A 16,538-nucleotide genomic window follows, 5' to 3' on the forward strand; every position below is an offset into this window, starting at 1 on the left:
AGAACTTTCATTTTGTTTTATTTAAAAAGAGTAATCGTCTTTAAAAAAAATCAAATGATCGGTTTTATATATTGTACAATGTTTAAACAAAATTTAAAAAGGTATTCGTTCGATAATGTGCACTTGCGTATTTGTTCTTTAGCGCACGTTTGTGTTTGCCAACAATAATTAATCAATTAACAAATAGAAAATACTTTGGTAAAGTCTTTAGTCAATTGAACTCAATTTCTATACATTTCAATTGTTCAATAATACCAAAGTTCTTTAAAAGGTATTACTTTCGGCTTGAATAGAATGCTTTTTCCTTATTCTATGTTGATATTTTATAAAAGATGTCTAGAATACACTGTATTACTGTTTTCCTTGTGATTTATGCTACTAGTGCAGGTATGTTAAACTAATAATTGCAATAAAAATTTTAACTAATCACAGATACAGTACCATGATATAAAATGTGTACGCCAGACTCGAGTTTCGCCTTAAAAGACTCGTGATGATCTTATCAAAAAAGTTAAAACGACTAAAATAAGTAAAAAATTGAAGAAAATTGCGGATTCGAAATTCCGAACGATCATGAGGGAGAAATTTCGGTATTTTGAAATGTTCAAAGTGTAATAAACATTTCATTTATTATTATATCCTACCGTAGTCTAAGATCGTTCATTTTGTCAGTTCGTTAGGTATTTGTGTTTGAACTTAACACACGGGGAAACTCCGCATTGATGTCACTACGGTACTTCTGGCGTAGAAAAACAATGCAAAATACGTTTTTTCTGCACTTTTGAATAAAAAAACATTTCTAAAGGTAAGTTTTCATTGTTGTTCTCAATTATTGCCAAAAAATGCCAATTTTCTAATGCCCGTTTCAATCCCAACTTCCGAATATTTAAAATCATTCTAGAACTTCACAAAATCCCATTTCCGGCCTCCATTTCATTGTGTACATTCCATTCAGCGTCATCAATCTTGTGGCATTATAGGTCAAGCAAATCGTATTTTTAGGAATTCAAAAATGACATGCTCCTTACCTCTTTCTCGATTTTCCCGCGAAAAAAGCCCAACCAAAATGAAAGGAAAATTATATGAAAAAACGATGTCCATGCCATAATTTTGAACAGGCATATAGAGTTGGTTAATAAGAAACAATTTAAATTTATTTTTCATAGAATTTTCTTTTTATTCATTATAAAAAGATCGATATTCTGACCATCATGACTGTAGGTAAATGTTCATACAAAATTCCCTTGATGTCAAAAGGGATGGCAAAAAAGGAGTTTTCCTGTTGAATAAAACCCAGAACTATTGCAAACTATTTTGAAGCAATATCTCAGAAAGAAATAACGTAATTGCCGTAGACTGAAAAATCCCCTAATTGACAGTAGAGCAATTTGATTGGATATAACGAATTGACATCACGTGATTTTGACGCCATTGAAATTTTAATGTAAACAAACAAGGTCAGAAGGTTCCGTATGGGACATCATCGTATATTTAGTTACTGACAAACAATTACGAGTTATCAAGCTTGCCAATGCATGGTTATAAAAAATTAAAGCTAAGTCTACAGAAAAAATAAGAAAAAAATAGCCTTAGTATAACGACTTATCATTACACCTGGATAACCATATCAATGATCATTCATGTCAACACAGCAGTGTTAACTACTGGGCATATGATACCTTCGGATCGAAAGGAAATCTCCATCAGCAATGGTTTCAAACCAGTGGTTGTAAATAAACACACCATAAAAATCATGATTAAAAGTGGGTCCGATCTTTAAAAGTCTCATCAATGACGCTCGAGACGAAAAGGTGAAATGCCTATATAAAGTTCGAGTTTCGAAAGTTTTTGCGAAATACATATAACATAATCAATTCCTGTAGTTTAGTAATTTGAAAATTGAAAATTTTATAAACACTTGTTTCTCTAATTTGGACTATATGCATTATAATTCATGACAACACAGGCGTATTGGTTCCTGCATGGGCTGGTCATACCCTCCGAGGAGGAAACATCTACTGTCAGTGGCATAGTATACATCCACAGGTTATTCTACATCGGCATTTCGCTATAATAATAATAATAATAGTGATTATAATAACAATATATCAATAATAACAATAATTATTTATTAACAATTTGCACACGCACACACGATTAGTATAAAAACACAATTTTGAAACGTCATATTATACAATACAATTTATTGCAGCTTCAATTTCGACGTCGGCGCCTGAAAGAGTAAGTTAACGTTTAGACTATACATTATATATCGGTGCTTTGCTTTTGCGCCAAAAAAATCTTTCATTTGCACCACAAACCATATTTCATTTGCGCCAATACTGAAACCTTTCATTTGCTCCAATATTACAGGTAAATACAGGTAAATAGTATGCAAAACCCTATTTTCAGAAAAGGCTTTTAATTATAAAGGCAGTTTTTTGTTTGCATAATTAAAACATATTCCTCAGAAATCAGTCATCATAAAACCATATACGAGTTATGTTAAAAAACTTTATTAAGACACAATTCTGTTTTAAATCAAAGTGATCATAAAACCTAAAAGAAAGCACTATACACTGGAATTAAATAATGAGACAGTTTTAAGCACTATACTCGATCTATATATACACTATAGTAAAGATATCAGTCTGTTCTGTCACAAACTTTATAAACGACGGTCCTAATGTATTAATGTCTATAAACCACTATTATGTGCATACCATATTTGCTCAAAAAGATAGTTCTTTTTTTTTTGCTCCCATCGTCGACCTGCTGTCCATTTCAATTGTTATTCTGGATTCCAAATACTTTTTTGTACACCTAAACGACTTTTTACCATTTTCAGAACATATGATAACCTTTATGAGTGATCATCACAAATACAGACTTATTTCCTCTGTTTGTTTCTAAATTGACAATGTCTATCTTCATAGCTCAAACATGTGAACACTTACACATCATTCAGTTTAAACCTTTGTAACTCTCAGTATTGTATCAGAAAAAAGTATATATTCACTCAATTATCTAGGGAGATTACTGTAGAGAAAATACTTTTAGAGCAATGAATATCTAACTTTTACGTTTTATATTACCTGTTTTACCTGTAAAATAGCGCAACGAAGTTTTAATATTATGGTGCAAATGAAATATAACCTTGTGGCGCAAATGAAAGATTGGATTTTTTAAAAATTGGCGCAAATGCAATGCGCCCATTATAAATACATTAGATGAATACAAAATAGTTTTTATAACGATGTTTATAAAATATGGACATGTGAGATGATTGTCAATAAGACAACTATCCATCAGAGACCAAATGTCATCGAAGTTTACTACTATAGGTTATCGCTTGGCCTTCAACATTGACCATAACTCATATTCTTGACAACCAAAATACAAGGCACCGAAATGACAAATGATAATAAATCAAACACAAAAACTAACTGATCTATGTACAAAACAATACAAAAATATTGGTAAACAACAACAAAAACAACCATTGAACTACAAGCTTTTGACTTCGAAAAGATCAGAATAATGCAATGCACCGAAATGAAAATAAAATGCAAATCAATTCAAACAAAAAAAATCAACAGTCTGATTTTAGTTCAAAACAATCAATGATTATCCCTTTGGTATCTTTCGCTTCTTTTTTCTACTTTTCATCTATCAAAGATATTCAATATCAGCGTCAAAGACCTGACTACATAGTTGGTGATATTTTCAGGACAAAAAGTTCACCAAACAGTGACATTGGCACATCGGCTGTAATATCTTCATCAAATATACTAGGCTTATAAGTTGGCACACCAAGGATTAAATCGATTACGGAGTTTAAGAGCATTAAAACCCGATTTCTTTTCGAAAAAAAACCCCAAAAAACTGTTCATTTATAGTAAAATTCGATTAGTCGTAATAAATATAGTAACGCGCGCGTACAGTTCATTTCAACAACACAGTACGTAATTACATTTCTCGTACAAAGCTCATTTGTTGATAAACATATCCTTGACATCAAACCCTCTTTCGTGGCCATTTTAAACCAAAAGTTCATTGATTTTGGTACATTAAATAATTGATAATATTTCGTTGCAGAAGTTTGAAGGAACTATATTTGTATCCAGTGCCTCAATAGGAATTTTAATCGGACTACTTTCTGTAACAAGTGTAATTATCCTTTTTTGCGTAGTATGTCGGCTATGTAACGGATCGGCTAGAGAAAAGGAACAAGTGAAAGAACTGTTTAAACCTGTACCAGAATGTAATGTTAAAGTCAAGGAACCAAAACTGATAAAGTGGGAGAAGCCTGAATACACCCCATGATTCGTATAAAACATAATGCTTTGAATACTGTTGTGCATTAGTATGCGATTTATACATTACTGACTTTTTTTTGCAATATTTCAGTATTTTTATGTAGCTGTAACTGCTCCAGTTTTGAAGTGCACAGGTTGATAGACTAGTATGAAAATTTGTACATGTCTTAAAGTTGATAATATTTTTTCATAATTGTATTTAGTTAAATTTAATATGTTTTTTTTCTGTTCTTTCCAGTTCTAACTGCTTTCAACTTTTGAATTAGTTTGAAAAGACCAATGCAATAAAAAATATATAATTTATATGACTTTTTAATTAATCATTGGAGAATACATATAATATACTTTAACAATTAAGATATCAATGAATTCTTTTTTGTAATATTTTCTCACTCTTAAATTAATGTAATTGTGGACAAATGTGTGCTTGGAGAATATACAAACAACTTGGTTGCACTTATTCTGACAAGCAAAAAAATATAAGAGATTATATTTATTATGTAGGTTCTATTCTAAAAAGAAAATCCATAAAAGTAATGAACTCCGAGGAAAATTTAAAGAGGAAAGTCTCTAATCAAATGGCGAAATCAAATGCTCGAACTCATTAAACGAATGGATAAGAAATGTCATATTCCTCACTTGGTACAGGCATTTTTTATGGAGAAAATGGTGAATTAAACCTGTTTGTATAGCTAGCGAAACCTCGAACTTGTATATGTATATATACCTCCTTAATTCTTTTTACCTTCCGACAGGACTCTTATGTCCCAAGATTAATGAGACAGAGACAACGTATTAAGTTTACACATACATAATAAGCACTGTATTGTCCTCACAAGTCATAATATCTCATTATGTAAAAGAGAAGGACGCACATCTTTCTGCAGAAAAGAAATATTTCATATTTTCATTTTCATTTTACTCTCTTCCCATGTGAAATTAAATACCGCTCATTTAAAAAAAAAAGTCTTTTGTATGGTTTAACCTGAAACGGTTGATGACGAATAATAAATAAAGGTAACAGTAGTAAATGATCTGTACCAAGTCAGGAATATGGCAGTTGTTATAAAAAAAAGTTCGTTTCTATGTGCGTTGGCGTTTGTTTTTGTTGCATTTCGGTGTTCCTGATGTTCCTTTGAATTACTCTTATACTACTTTCTCTTATAAACAGATTTATTTATAGTGGATTGACCAACAGGTATTGCAGCTTATATTTATCCCTTTCCACTTTGCCGTTGCGAGTGCTGCCTTGTTGCGGCGTTAGCGTACTCTTTTTCGAAATCTACAAGGGTGTCCTTAACGTGTAAGATATATGACTCACTCTTAACCAGGGTCAGCCATTTATCGTCCCTTTCCGACGGACTATCATAGTTTCCTCAAGACCATACTCGCAAATGGTGTCAAGGAAGAGCCGAAAATTCAGTAACTGAAATTTTCATCCAGAAATCGGAATCGAACCAGGAAACTTTGTGTTAGTAGTCCGATGCACTAACCACTACACAACGGCTCTCAGATAGGCGATGTGTTTCCCTCGGTTTTGGTTGTTAACCCGTATTTGTTTTCTCTCAATCGATTTATGACTTTTGAACACCGGTATACTAATGTTGTCTTTATTTATATACCGCTGTTCAATAGTCACAAATCAATTACGCTAAAACAAATCCGAGTCACAAACCAAAACCGAGGGGAACACATAACTCTAAGAGACAAACAACGGAACCAAAGAAACATTAAGTATTTATTAAGTCAAAATTGATGATTGATTCAAAATAAATTGAGCTACAAGTATTTCAGTTGTAAATCGCCATAAAAGCGCGAAATTTGGCTAGCCAAAAAACCAGGTTCAACCCCCAATGTTTTCTTAAAATGTCCTGTACTAAGTCAGGAAAATGGCCATTGTTATCTTATATAGTTCGTTTCTGTGTGTGTTACATTTAAACGTTGTGTTTCCGTTCTGTCGTTTGTTTTCTCTTATTTTTGAGTGTGATTTCACATTACTATCAGACATGTCACGGTACTTATATTTCACATGGCAATAAAAGAGGGAGGTTTGGCATGCCACAAAACCAGGTTCGACCCACCATTATTTCCTTTAAAAATGTCCTGTACCAAGTCAGGAATATGGCCATTGTTATATTATAGTTCGTTTTTGTGTGTGTTACATTTTAACGTTGTGTTTCCGTTGTGTCGTTTGTTTACTCTTATTTTTGAGTGAGAATTCAAATTACTATAAGACGTGTACTTATCTATCCCAAATTCATGTGTTTGGTTTTGATGTTATATTTGTTACTCTCATAAGTTTTTGTCTTATGCTTAGTCCGTTTCTGTGTGTGTTTCATTTTGGTGTTGTGTCGTTGTTCTCCTCTTAAAATTAATGCGTTTCCCTCGATTTTAGTTTGTTATCCAGATTTTGTTTTTAATTTGTTCATGGATTATGAGTTTTGAACAGCGATATACTACTGTTGCCTTTATTTATCTTATAGTTAGTTTCTGTGTGTGTTGCATTGTCGTTTGTTTTTGATGTACTCCAGTGGTTCTGTTGTTTCGTTATTTTCCTCTTAAAGTTGTTGTCTTTCTCTCGGTTTTCGTTCGTAACCCGGATTTGTTTTCTCTCAATCAATTCATGACTTTCGAACAGCGGGAAACTACTGTAACCTTTATTTATAGTAAAAAAAAATCACTTCATTTTCAGTTAGACCTTTTAAATTGGATATATACGTTTTAGTTTGTTATAAGTCGAAAATGAGTTTTTTTACTAAATCAGTAAATATGAATTTGCCAGCTAGTGTCCCTTTAAGAAATCATACTTTATACATGCATTATGGTTTTACTGATTATATATAGTGACTGAAATGTGCGAAAATATATATAATAGCAATTAAACTTTCTGTTCGATAACATTTTGTTATTTTTGTATGTTTAAGAAGTATATTATCTTGCTATGCATAACATAGAAAGAATAAAATCATCAAATTCAGAAGTTTCTATTTAAAAGTCATATGACAAATTTACATAATGTTAATTTTTAACATTGATGATAAATGAAAAATGCATAAACTCAAAATTATGTATCAGCATTCCGTGTGTAGTTAAGTCTAGTAATTAACCATCGATGAGATATGTCGGAGTGTCGATATAAACATAAACAAATATATAAATAGATATGGCGAACTCGGGCATGTGGGTTTGCCAATGTCTGTTTGATTTCATATCATAAAGGTTAAAACAATATATTAGTACTCGTATAGGAATGAGTTTTTATAGATGGCATCAGTCAACCAAATAATTACTCTAGCTGGTTCCACTTTCAATGTTGACACTAGTTTTCCTTTTCTAGCTGAACACGCCCCGTTTATGAATAACCCATCTCTAGCTAACAGCTTCAATAGACGTTTACGTTAATACGGACTTAATAATGAGGTCTGATTATAACTTGCATGTAAATAATTCATTAGCGACATATTGCATCGCATATTTTGACAAAACTGAATCCCGAACTGGCTGCTAAAAGCGAATTTTATTTTGCTATTTCACTATCATTAATGATTGAAAACAAAACTACATCATACTTATTTTTTTCTATATCTTGTAGATACTGCCCCTTTAATTAAGTCTTACAAGCCCAAGAAAGACACAAGACATACAAACAAAATGAGATATGGTGTTCTTTAATGCAAAACAATAAGAAGGTAAATACTAGCCTAGTCTAGTGTATGTTTGAAAAGATGTAGTCTATATAAAAACTAACACAATCAAACGTTTGAATGTATCAAACAACGCAACAAATATAAGACAAATGACACATTCCATACTTTGTACGGGTAGTTTCAGAAAAAAAAAGTGTGGTTTCAACCTGATATCATAGCTATAGCTTAACCTCCCACTTGTCTCATAGTTGTTAAAGTAAAAGTAGTTAATGACGAGGTACTTCCAGCCAATATATCTTTTTATTTATTTTAAATGCATCAATATTTAAAAACATATAACCCATATATCATTAAAAAAATATGTTATCTGAGATAGCTTTGATTCACAGAAATACATCAGTCAAGGACAATTATGTTAATACTTTTATGAAATAAGGACTTGAGGGCAATTATGCAATGAATACAACAATGTATTTACACTATATGTTGACACTTAAATATTACATGATGTAAAATACTTTACAAACAAAAAAACAACTTCAACAATATACATACATATGATTAAATCTTTAACACCATATAATAAAAAAAAAGATCAGCGAATTAAAAATAACTTTGTGACCTGAGAGAAAATATATTGAGCTCACTTACATGAATGTGTATTAAACTTCAAACAGATATCAAGTATAAAAAAGTTATCATCATTTTTTTTCTTTCTTTCTTGCAATAAAAGTTTCTAAATAAAGTATAATAGACTTTACAAAACAACATCAACAAAATACATACATAGGATCAAATTTTCAACACTTTTATAAAAAAAAAGATCAATTAATTTTTAAAAAAAACTATGTGACCTGAGACATAATATATTGCTCTCACTGAATCAATAAATATACATTGTAAAACTTTAAACTGATAAAAAGTATAAAATAAGTTACTTTTCATTTGTTTTCTCCTAAAAAAAATGTTTTTTAAATAAAAGGAAACAAAAAAATCTTTTTGAAAAATTGTAGCAATATATTAATATACTTGAATTAATGATTCCCTGTCTCAAATGAGATCCATAAAAAAACAATCAAAGTATACACATGATCATATAAAAAATATTTTGATAAAAAAAGATATCGTAAACACGACAAAACCATGAAAATGCAACAATAAACTCTAGATAGCAAAACTTGGAGAAATTAATCCCTATGTAAAAAGAGACATATAGAGACCAATTAAACAATCAAAAGTGTGAATGTTTTGTCTTTTATTACTAGACTGGAATGCATAACATGATAAAAGCTATATGAAAACCTGTCAAGATCAGATCTAATAGATTTTATTATTTTTATAAACACAATCAATCATAATTATATAATACCCGACCATACAGTCAACCTATCACATGACTTATGGGAAAGCATGTCGTTTAATACTGATTGATGCAAAAAGACCATACATACCCACATTTCATATAAAAGAAAAGACCGCGAAAACTGTCTTTTAGAACTGGCACGAAACTTGGTACAATTAGGCGGGGAAATGGTAAGTTTTTTTTTAATGTATTCATAGATAAGCTCTAACTTTACATGTTAAGGTATTTATCATATAACAATCAGTTATATTAAAAATTAAAAATTAAACTATCGATATAGATATAGGAAATAATTGACATTAATAATTGTTTAAAGATGGAAACTTTTGAAAGTAATTGGGTTTTTTCTATGTACTTAGTAGAAGTAAAACCAGATTTTTAACATATTTGAAACAAGGAACTCTCAAATGAATCAATAAATTAATTCAAAAATTTACACATGAAGAACATTTATTCGGATTATAGCTCTTCATCTTTTATATAAGCTTTGGATTTCAAATATTTTGGCCACGAGCATCACTGAAGAGACATGTTTTGTCGAAATGCGCATCTGGTGCAACGAAATTGGTACCGTTGATTTTATTTTTAACTACAAGTTGAGTCTTATAACAGGCTTAATTTGCTTTTGAGATCTTCTCAGTACTGGCATCACATTGGCAGCTGGTAGATTCTGGGGAAGTCTTTGATTTTGAGCGAGCAATGGAGCAATGGGTTGGTTTTGAGCAGCTTGTTGATTGTCTTGTGCAGCAGGAGGGTTTCCTAGTCGGTCTAGTAAATTTTGCAGTCTTTGTCTAAATTTTCTGATTATTTCAATTATACCCACTACAATCATCACAACAGCCAATACAAATTTTGAAAAATTTAATTATCTGCTAAAAATGATATCTGAGGTTTCTTCATCATTTTCATCCAGTTGAAATTGTTCCATTTGAAATTGTTCAGAAATACGTTTTTGGCGTATTGAATTTTAAACCTGAGGCTTTTTGTTATCTATTAATCATGTTTTTCTTTGTCTAATATGTTCCCCTATGTATTTGTATTGTAGTCCTGTAATATTATGTTGTCATCTCAATGTTATATTTAACTTTGCCATTAAAGTGCGAGATTTGGCATGCCACAAAACCAGGTTCAACCCACCACTTTTATTCCCCTTTAAAAGTGTCCTGTACCAAGTCAGGGAAATGGCCATTGTTATATTATTGTTCGTTTAAGTGTGTGTTGCATTTTAACGTTGAGTCGTTTGTGTTTTCTCTTATTTTTGAGATATTGAGATAAGACGTGGCACGGTACTTGTCTATCCCAAATTCATGTATTTGGTTTTCATGTTCTATTTGTTATTCTCGTGGTGTTTTGTCTGATGCTTGGTCCGTTTCTGTGTGTGTTACGTTTCGGTGTTATGTCGTTGTTCTCCTCTTATCCTCAATGCGTTTCCCTCGGTTTTAGTTTGATACCCCGATTTTGTTTTTTGTCCATGGATTTATGAGTTTTGAACAGCGGTATACTACTGTTGCCTTTATTCAGTAATAAATTTCCTTTCTTTTGACATTTAATTATTATTAGCGTTGAAGTGCTCAAAAGGATAATTATAGCTGAAAAATAAGAAGAACTTCCAAAAGTCATGATTCACACATTTTAATTATTTGTTTTTTTCTGCCACAAGATATAATGTGAATACTAGTTTTTTTTAAGACACAATACAACATAACTCCAAAGGATAAAACGAGAACCACTTAAAAGGAAAAAAAAGATAAAGATAGTTATTGTGAACTTACTTTTCTTCTCAGTATTTTATTGTGTAATTATATTTTCCTTTTCTATGTTTTTTTTTATCTATATATTTTTTTAATAGTATTTCTTTTTAATGTATTTATAATCATACATGAACTTTAAAATCTTTTTTCACAAACCAAATTTTAATGGTAGATTGTCCCTCGCATTCGAGGAAGCAGTCCAATTTAGTGAACTGGTTAGCCAGCTGGAAATGCTGAGGGGAAATTTTAAAGTAAGTCTATTTACATTATTAAATATGTGGTATGATTGTCCAGTGAGAAAATATTTTAAGATATAAAAATTTTAAATATGTGGTAGGGGGGGGGGGGGGGGGGGGGTTAAAATGTTGATCTTATAAATCATATAACTTAGCAGACTTGAAAGTTGTTCTACCAAGCACATTTATATTCGAAGAACTAACTTTCACTTAAGGAACGAAAAAAAAAATATATAACTTATATAAAATAAATAAAAATGAAAAAAAAAAATTATAAATTTAAAAAAAATATTTTAGGAGGAGAATAAAACAACCTGTCACCCAACTGAAGCTAGTGGATCTACAACCTTTAATCCAGAAACTTTTGATTCTCCAACCTATAAGCCAGAATTTTATATTCCATCTTCAAGGGGATCAGCAGAAATGCCTCCCCCACCTCCATATACGGCACCAAAAAAAGAAAAGCAGAAGACTCTTATCCTGGTGATCTTGTTAGCCTATTGAATGATATAAGCAAATGATTGTACTCTCTGTAAGAGGAGTTTGTTTCAGGCGTTCCATTAAAGTTTTTAAGAAAAGTTCATTAAATCTTATTTACAATAAAATAACATACTAAATTATAAAATAAAACATACAAAGTTTAATCCTATTTTGAAATGTCCATAGGCATAACTCTAAATATGATTAGTCCAAAATCTCTTCCCATCAAAATTTGATAATCCTTTTTTAACAATATGGTTGACAAAGAGTTCATGATTTTGACTTTTTATCAATTTCATTGAATTCATTGTCGATGCATTTTAGAAATAAGCATTCTTTATAATTGGCATGTTTTAACTGTTTTTTGACGGCACATTTTTTTTTATTCCTTTGGCAGTTTTCTTTTCCTGTTCTGTGTTGTCGTCATCATATTTCAAACTATACATTTTCGGTCGCAATCAAATAAACTCTTTAATTGGAACACCTGAAACAAAACGAAATGTATCAATTATTTAGTTCAAAATTAGGTTTAAGATAAAATAGATTATCTTTTTTGTGAAGTAAAAAAGAAAAATCGCAATGGTATTATATTATTTTTCTTTGGATTTTTGTTCGTTATCATTTAATATTTGTTAATTTCAAATTTTGTTAATCGATTGATAATAAAATTAGTTACCATCTAGTTCATCTTTGAATTTTCCAGGCATTTTTTTGAATCTGTTTGAAAACAGATAGTGAGTTTGATGATATCCAGAAAAGTCGAAATGGTCTTTGATGATTTCCATATCCTTGTATACATCATCTGTCATGATTTCGTAGCACAAGCTGTCTGTAAGAAAAAAAAAATTCGTTACTGTTTAGCTTTGACTTGTCGAATAATTAATTCGGTTGTCGACAGAATTTATTTAACTTAAACATACAAAAAAGATGTGGAATGATTGCCAATGAGACAACTGTCCACAAGAGACCAAAATGACAAACACATTAACAACTATAGGTCACCATACGGCCTTCAACAATGAATGCATGGTCGAAGCGATAAAATTGATAACTTGTGTAAAATACTACTTGTCTTTTATCTCCATAGAATATATATAAAGAATATTTACCTGTATCCGTAAAAAGCAATCGAATATCTTCTCCATACATGGGCTTCATTATTTTGTAGTGGAATTCATACATCAGAGCTTTCGAAAAGTCCAATATTACCTGACCAACATAGATTGGTTTGTTTAAAAGAATGTTCACTTTTTTGTTTTCTATACCCATAAGGTGTTGGTTAAATATCTGAAAATGGTCAAAGGACGGTTTCGACGTATATTTTACCAACTTCTTTTGGTCTGTCATAAGTTTTACGTTTCTATGTCTGCGAATATCTTCCATGGTCTTTCCTACAATTAAAAGATCGATCAATATTTTCATTTTCTTTTTTCAATTGCTTTTATGAATTCAATGTTTCTGGAATTACTAGGAATTACACTAGAAAACAATGAATCTGAGTTTAATAGCGTAATATATAAACAAATAGAGGGTGTTCCCATGGGAGCCCCTATGTCGCCAAGCTTAACTGACTTGAGAATTTTTGAAATCATCTCAAAAATACTGAAAGAATTTACACACGCTTTCAAAATTATACATTTGTCAGTATATAGAGATGACGGCTTTATGTTATTTGCCGGAAATGAAATTGAACTGGTTGACTTTTTTGAAATAGCTAACAACATTCATCCACTCATTAAGTTCACACATGAAACCTCAAGGACCAACGTTTAATTTTTAGATGTAACAGTGTATAAAGGAAAAAGATTTATAACAAATAAAATCTTAGATATCAAACTATATCGCAAACCAACAGATAACTACCAATACCTGCATAGATCATCATCCCAACCATCGTCTGTATTCAAAGGTTTTATTACAGGAGAAATTATAAGATTTATTCGGTCATCTAATAATGTAGAGGACATAGAAGCACAAATTCAATTGTTCAGAGAAAAACTCCAGAAACGGGGTTATGTTGCAGACGAAATTGACCCCTTAAAAACAACAACAATGAAAAGAACAAGGGAAAGTACATTACGGTACATATCTAGGAAGAAAGGGAAATCACCACCTTTATGCTTCATAACAAAATTTAATCCTAGAGTTAAACAACTGGGTAAAACTTTAAGAAAACACTGGCACTTAGTTTCGAAAGATGGCACAGCAAACCAACTTTTTCAAAAACCACCCATTATTGCATACCGGAAACACAAGAACTTAAAAGAATATTTAACATCTTCTAAATTAAAATAGAATATAGGCGATTAAGCTATATCACATATTTGCAAATCAATTTAAAGAGAACAGAGAGATGATTCACCGAGTGTCGTGCCCCAGAATTTTCGTTTATTTTTATCGTGTTGCTGTAAGGCTAGGGTACCTGATGAGGATAATGCCTAGGTAATATAAAACCTAAACCGAAACACCAGGTGAAGTTACATCATCAAATCAGTTATTTCTTATCTATGCGAACTTATGCGTGTATGATTTTACTATTGAAGTAATAATAAATAGATACTTGCCTACATAGTTTGGTTCAAAACGAAACTAATAGTGAATAGTTATCAAAAGTACCAGGATTATAATTAATAGCAATTTTTACCGACTATTTCAAATATTTAAATACAGGAAAAAAAACTATATATGTATTTAATGATACAATAGGTCACTGATTCTCTGAAGATATATACTGTTACAAAAATAGAAGAATATGTCCTAGAGATAATATTGAGATGTTTTGATTGCTTAAGGACTCGTTCTTATTCAGTCAACATCTCTGAAGATCTATGTTGTTACAAGAAAAGAACAATTGTGTCTTAGGAGTTGTATTGAGATATTTGGATTGGTTAAGGACTCGTTTTTATTTAAACGTTTTAGAACGTGCATAACACTACTACTAAGGTATGTTAATTCATCAAAATAAGTCAAATTTGGCTGCTACTGGAAGCTGTTGATACTTGAGAGTATGGACTATTATGGTACATGTTTTGCATCTACGAACCAACAAAGAGTTGTTGAAATAATTCGTTAGTGTGCATAGCTGGCTTATCATTCTCCGTTTACCCGCCATCTAAACCACGTACAGTCTTCCCACAAAACACAAAAACGTTCAGGAAATGTTCCAGGAACGTTTCTGTTTCGTTGTGAGAACGTTGTGATTTAACATTGTAGGAACGTAAAAGTGTGGACTACCAGTTACGTTGTAAGAACGTTATGATATAACGTTATGGAAAACCAACCTGGAACCTAAATAGAACCTTGTGTTACCAAACTGGAACCTTGATAGAACCTTGTATAACCAATCTGGAACCCTAATAGAACCTTATGTAACCAATCTGGAACCTTAATAGAACCTTGTGTAACCAATCTGGAACCTAAATATAATCATTTGTTACCAATCTGGAACCCAAATTTAGCCTAGTCCCAGACAACATTTATATGTTGGCACAACAATGGTCCAGCGTATCTACATTCATTGGCTCAACGTTGTTTTTCTCTCCATCTTCCTGAACATGCATGAACATTTTGCCACTGGACGTATTAGCAAACAACAATCAATTAATCTGTCTCTTCAGGAATTGTACCCATATTTGAATGGATTAAATCAACACATCCATGTTTCCTATTTTTCTTAAATAATGAATACAAAGATATGAATACCAATAAATAATTTATTTTAGCTAGACAAGGAGCAAATTCTTAAAAGTTTAATTTTATGTAACTACACGTTGTAACATCAGATCTAGAATGAAAATTATAAAGTATATTCATGATGTTTCATTCTTATCAATGTAATTCACTTCATCAGGTTCATACAGTTATTTCCTAGTTCTGTAATTCACTTCTGACATCAGGTTCATACAATTACTTCCTAGTTCGGTAATTCACTTCATCAGGTTCATACAATTATTTCCTAGTTCTGTAATTTCACTTCATTAGGTTCGTACAGTTATTTCCTAGTTCTGTAGTTTCACTTCATTCGTTTCATACAATTATTTCCTAGTTTTGTAATTCACTTCATCATGTTCATACACTTACTTCCTAGTTCTGTAATTTCACTTCAATAGGTTTATACAGTTATTTCCTAGTTCTGTAATTTCACTTCATTAGGTTTATACAGTTATGTCCTTGTTTTGTAATTTCAATTCAATAGGTTTATACAGTTATTTCCTAGTTCTGTAATTTCACTTCAATAGGTTTATACAGTTATTTCCTAGTTCTGTAATTTCACTTCAATAGGTTTATACAGTTATGTCCTTGTTTTGTAATTTCACTTCAATAGGTTTATACAGTTATTTCCTAGTTCTGTAATTTCACATCATTAGGTTTATACAGTTATTTCCTAGTTCTGTAATTTCACTTCATTAGGTTTATACAGTTATGTCCTTGTTTTGTAATCTAACATGGGTTGTATTCACAAGAGTGTTCCTTTTGTTTTCTGCTACACTTTCATTTTGGCACTTTTTATGATTTCGTCTTTTGTTTAATTCTTTTCCAGCATGTCCAGTGTAGCAAATCTTCATAAAAATTATTTCACTGCCCCTATAATAAAGAAGTGAACAAATAAGTACCCAATGTATACTTCTTATGAATATAATAAATCCTAAAAGACTCTTGTTTAAAACTAGACTATACAAGGCGATGACATAAGGGATAAGGCACTCATACCACATCTTCCAACATCTATTTAGAATGTTAGA

At 31.1% G+C, this 16,538-nt stretch overlaps 2 protein-coding genes across 2 annotated transcripts; both read left to right on the forward strand.

The window, feature by feature from the left end:
• Positions 1–273: 273 nt before the first annotated feature.
• LOC134704953 (uncharacterized) lies at positions 274–4,448 on the forward strand. The gene is made up of 3 exons (XM_063563736.1): positions 274–387; positions 2,213–2,241; positions 4,099–4,448. Exons 1-3 carry the CDS (start codon positions 333–335, stop codon positions 4,324–4,326), a joined length of 312 nt encoding a protein of 103 aa, XP_063419806.1. The 5' UTR covers positions 274–332; the 3' UTR covers positions 4,327–4,448.
• Positions 4,449–9,450: 5,002 nt separating this feature from the next.
• Positions 9,451–12,478, forward strand: LOC134706669 (uncharacterized). The gene is made up of 3 exons (XM_063565806.1): positions 9,451–9,499; positions 11,233–11,331; positions 11,614–12,478. The coding sequence occupies exons 1-3, from the start codon at positions 9,497–9,499 to the stop codon at positions 11,818–11,820; spliced, it is 309 nt and encodes a 102-aa protein (XP_063421876.1). The 5' UTR covers positions 9,451–9,496; the 3' UTR covers positions 11,821–12,478.
• Positions 12,479–16,538: the final 4,060 nt, after the last annotated feature.

This window comes from Mytilus trossulus, chromosome 2, assembly GCF_036588685.1.
Source record: "Mytilus trossulus isolate FHL-02 chromosome 2, PNRI_Mtr1.1.1.hap1, whole genome shotgun sequence".
Classification (NCBI taxonomy): domain Eukaryota; kingdom Metazoa; phylum Mollusca; class Bivalvia; order Mytilida; family Mytilidae; genus Mytilus; species Mytilus trossulus.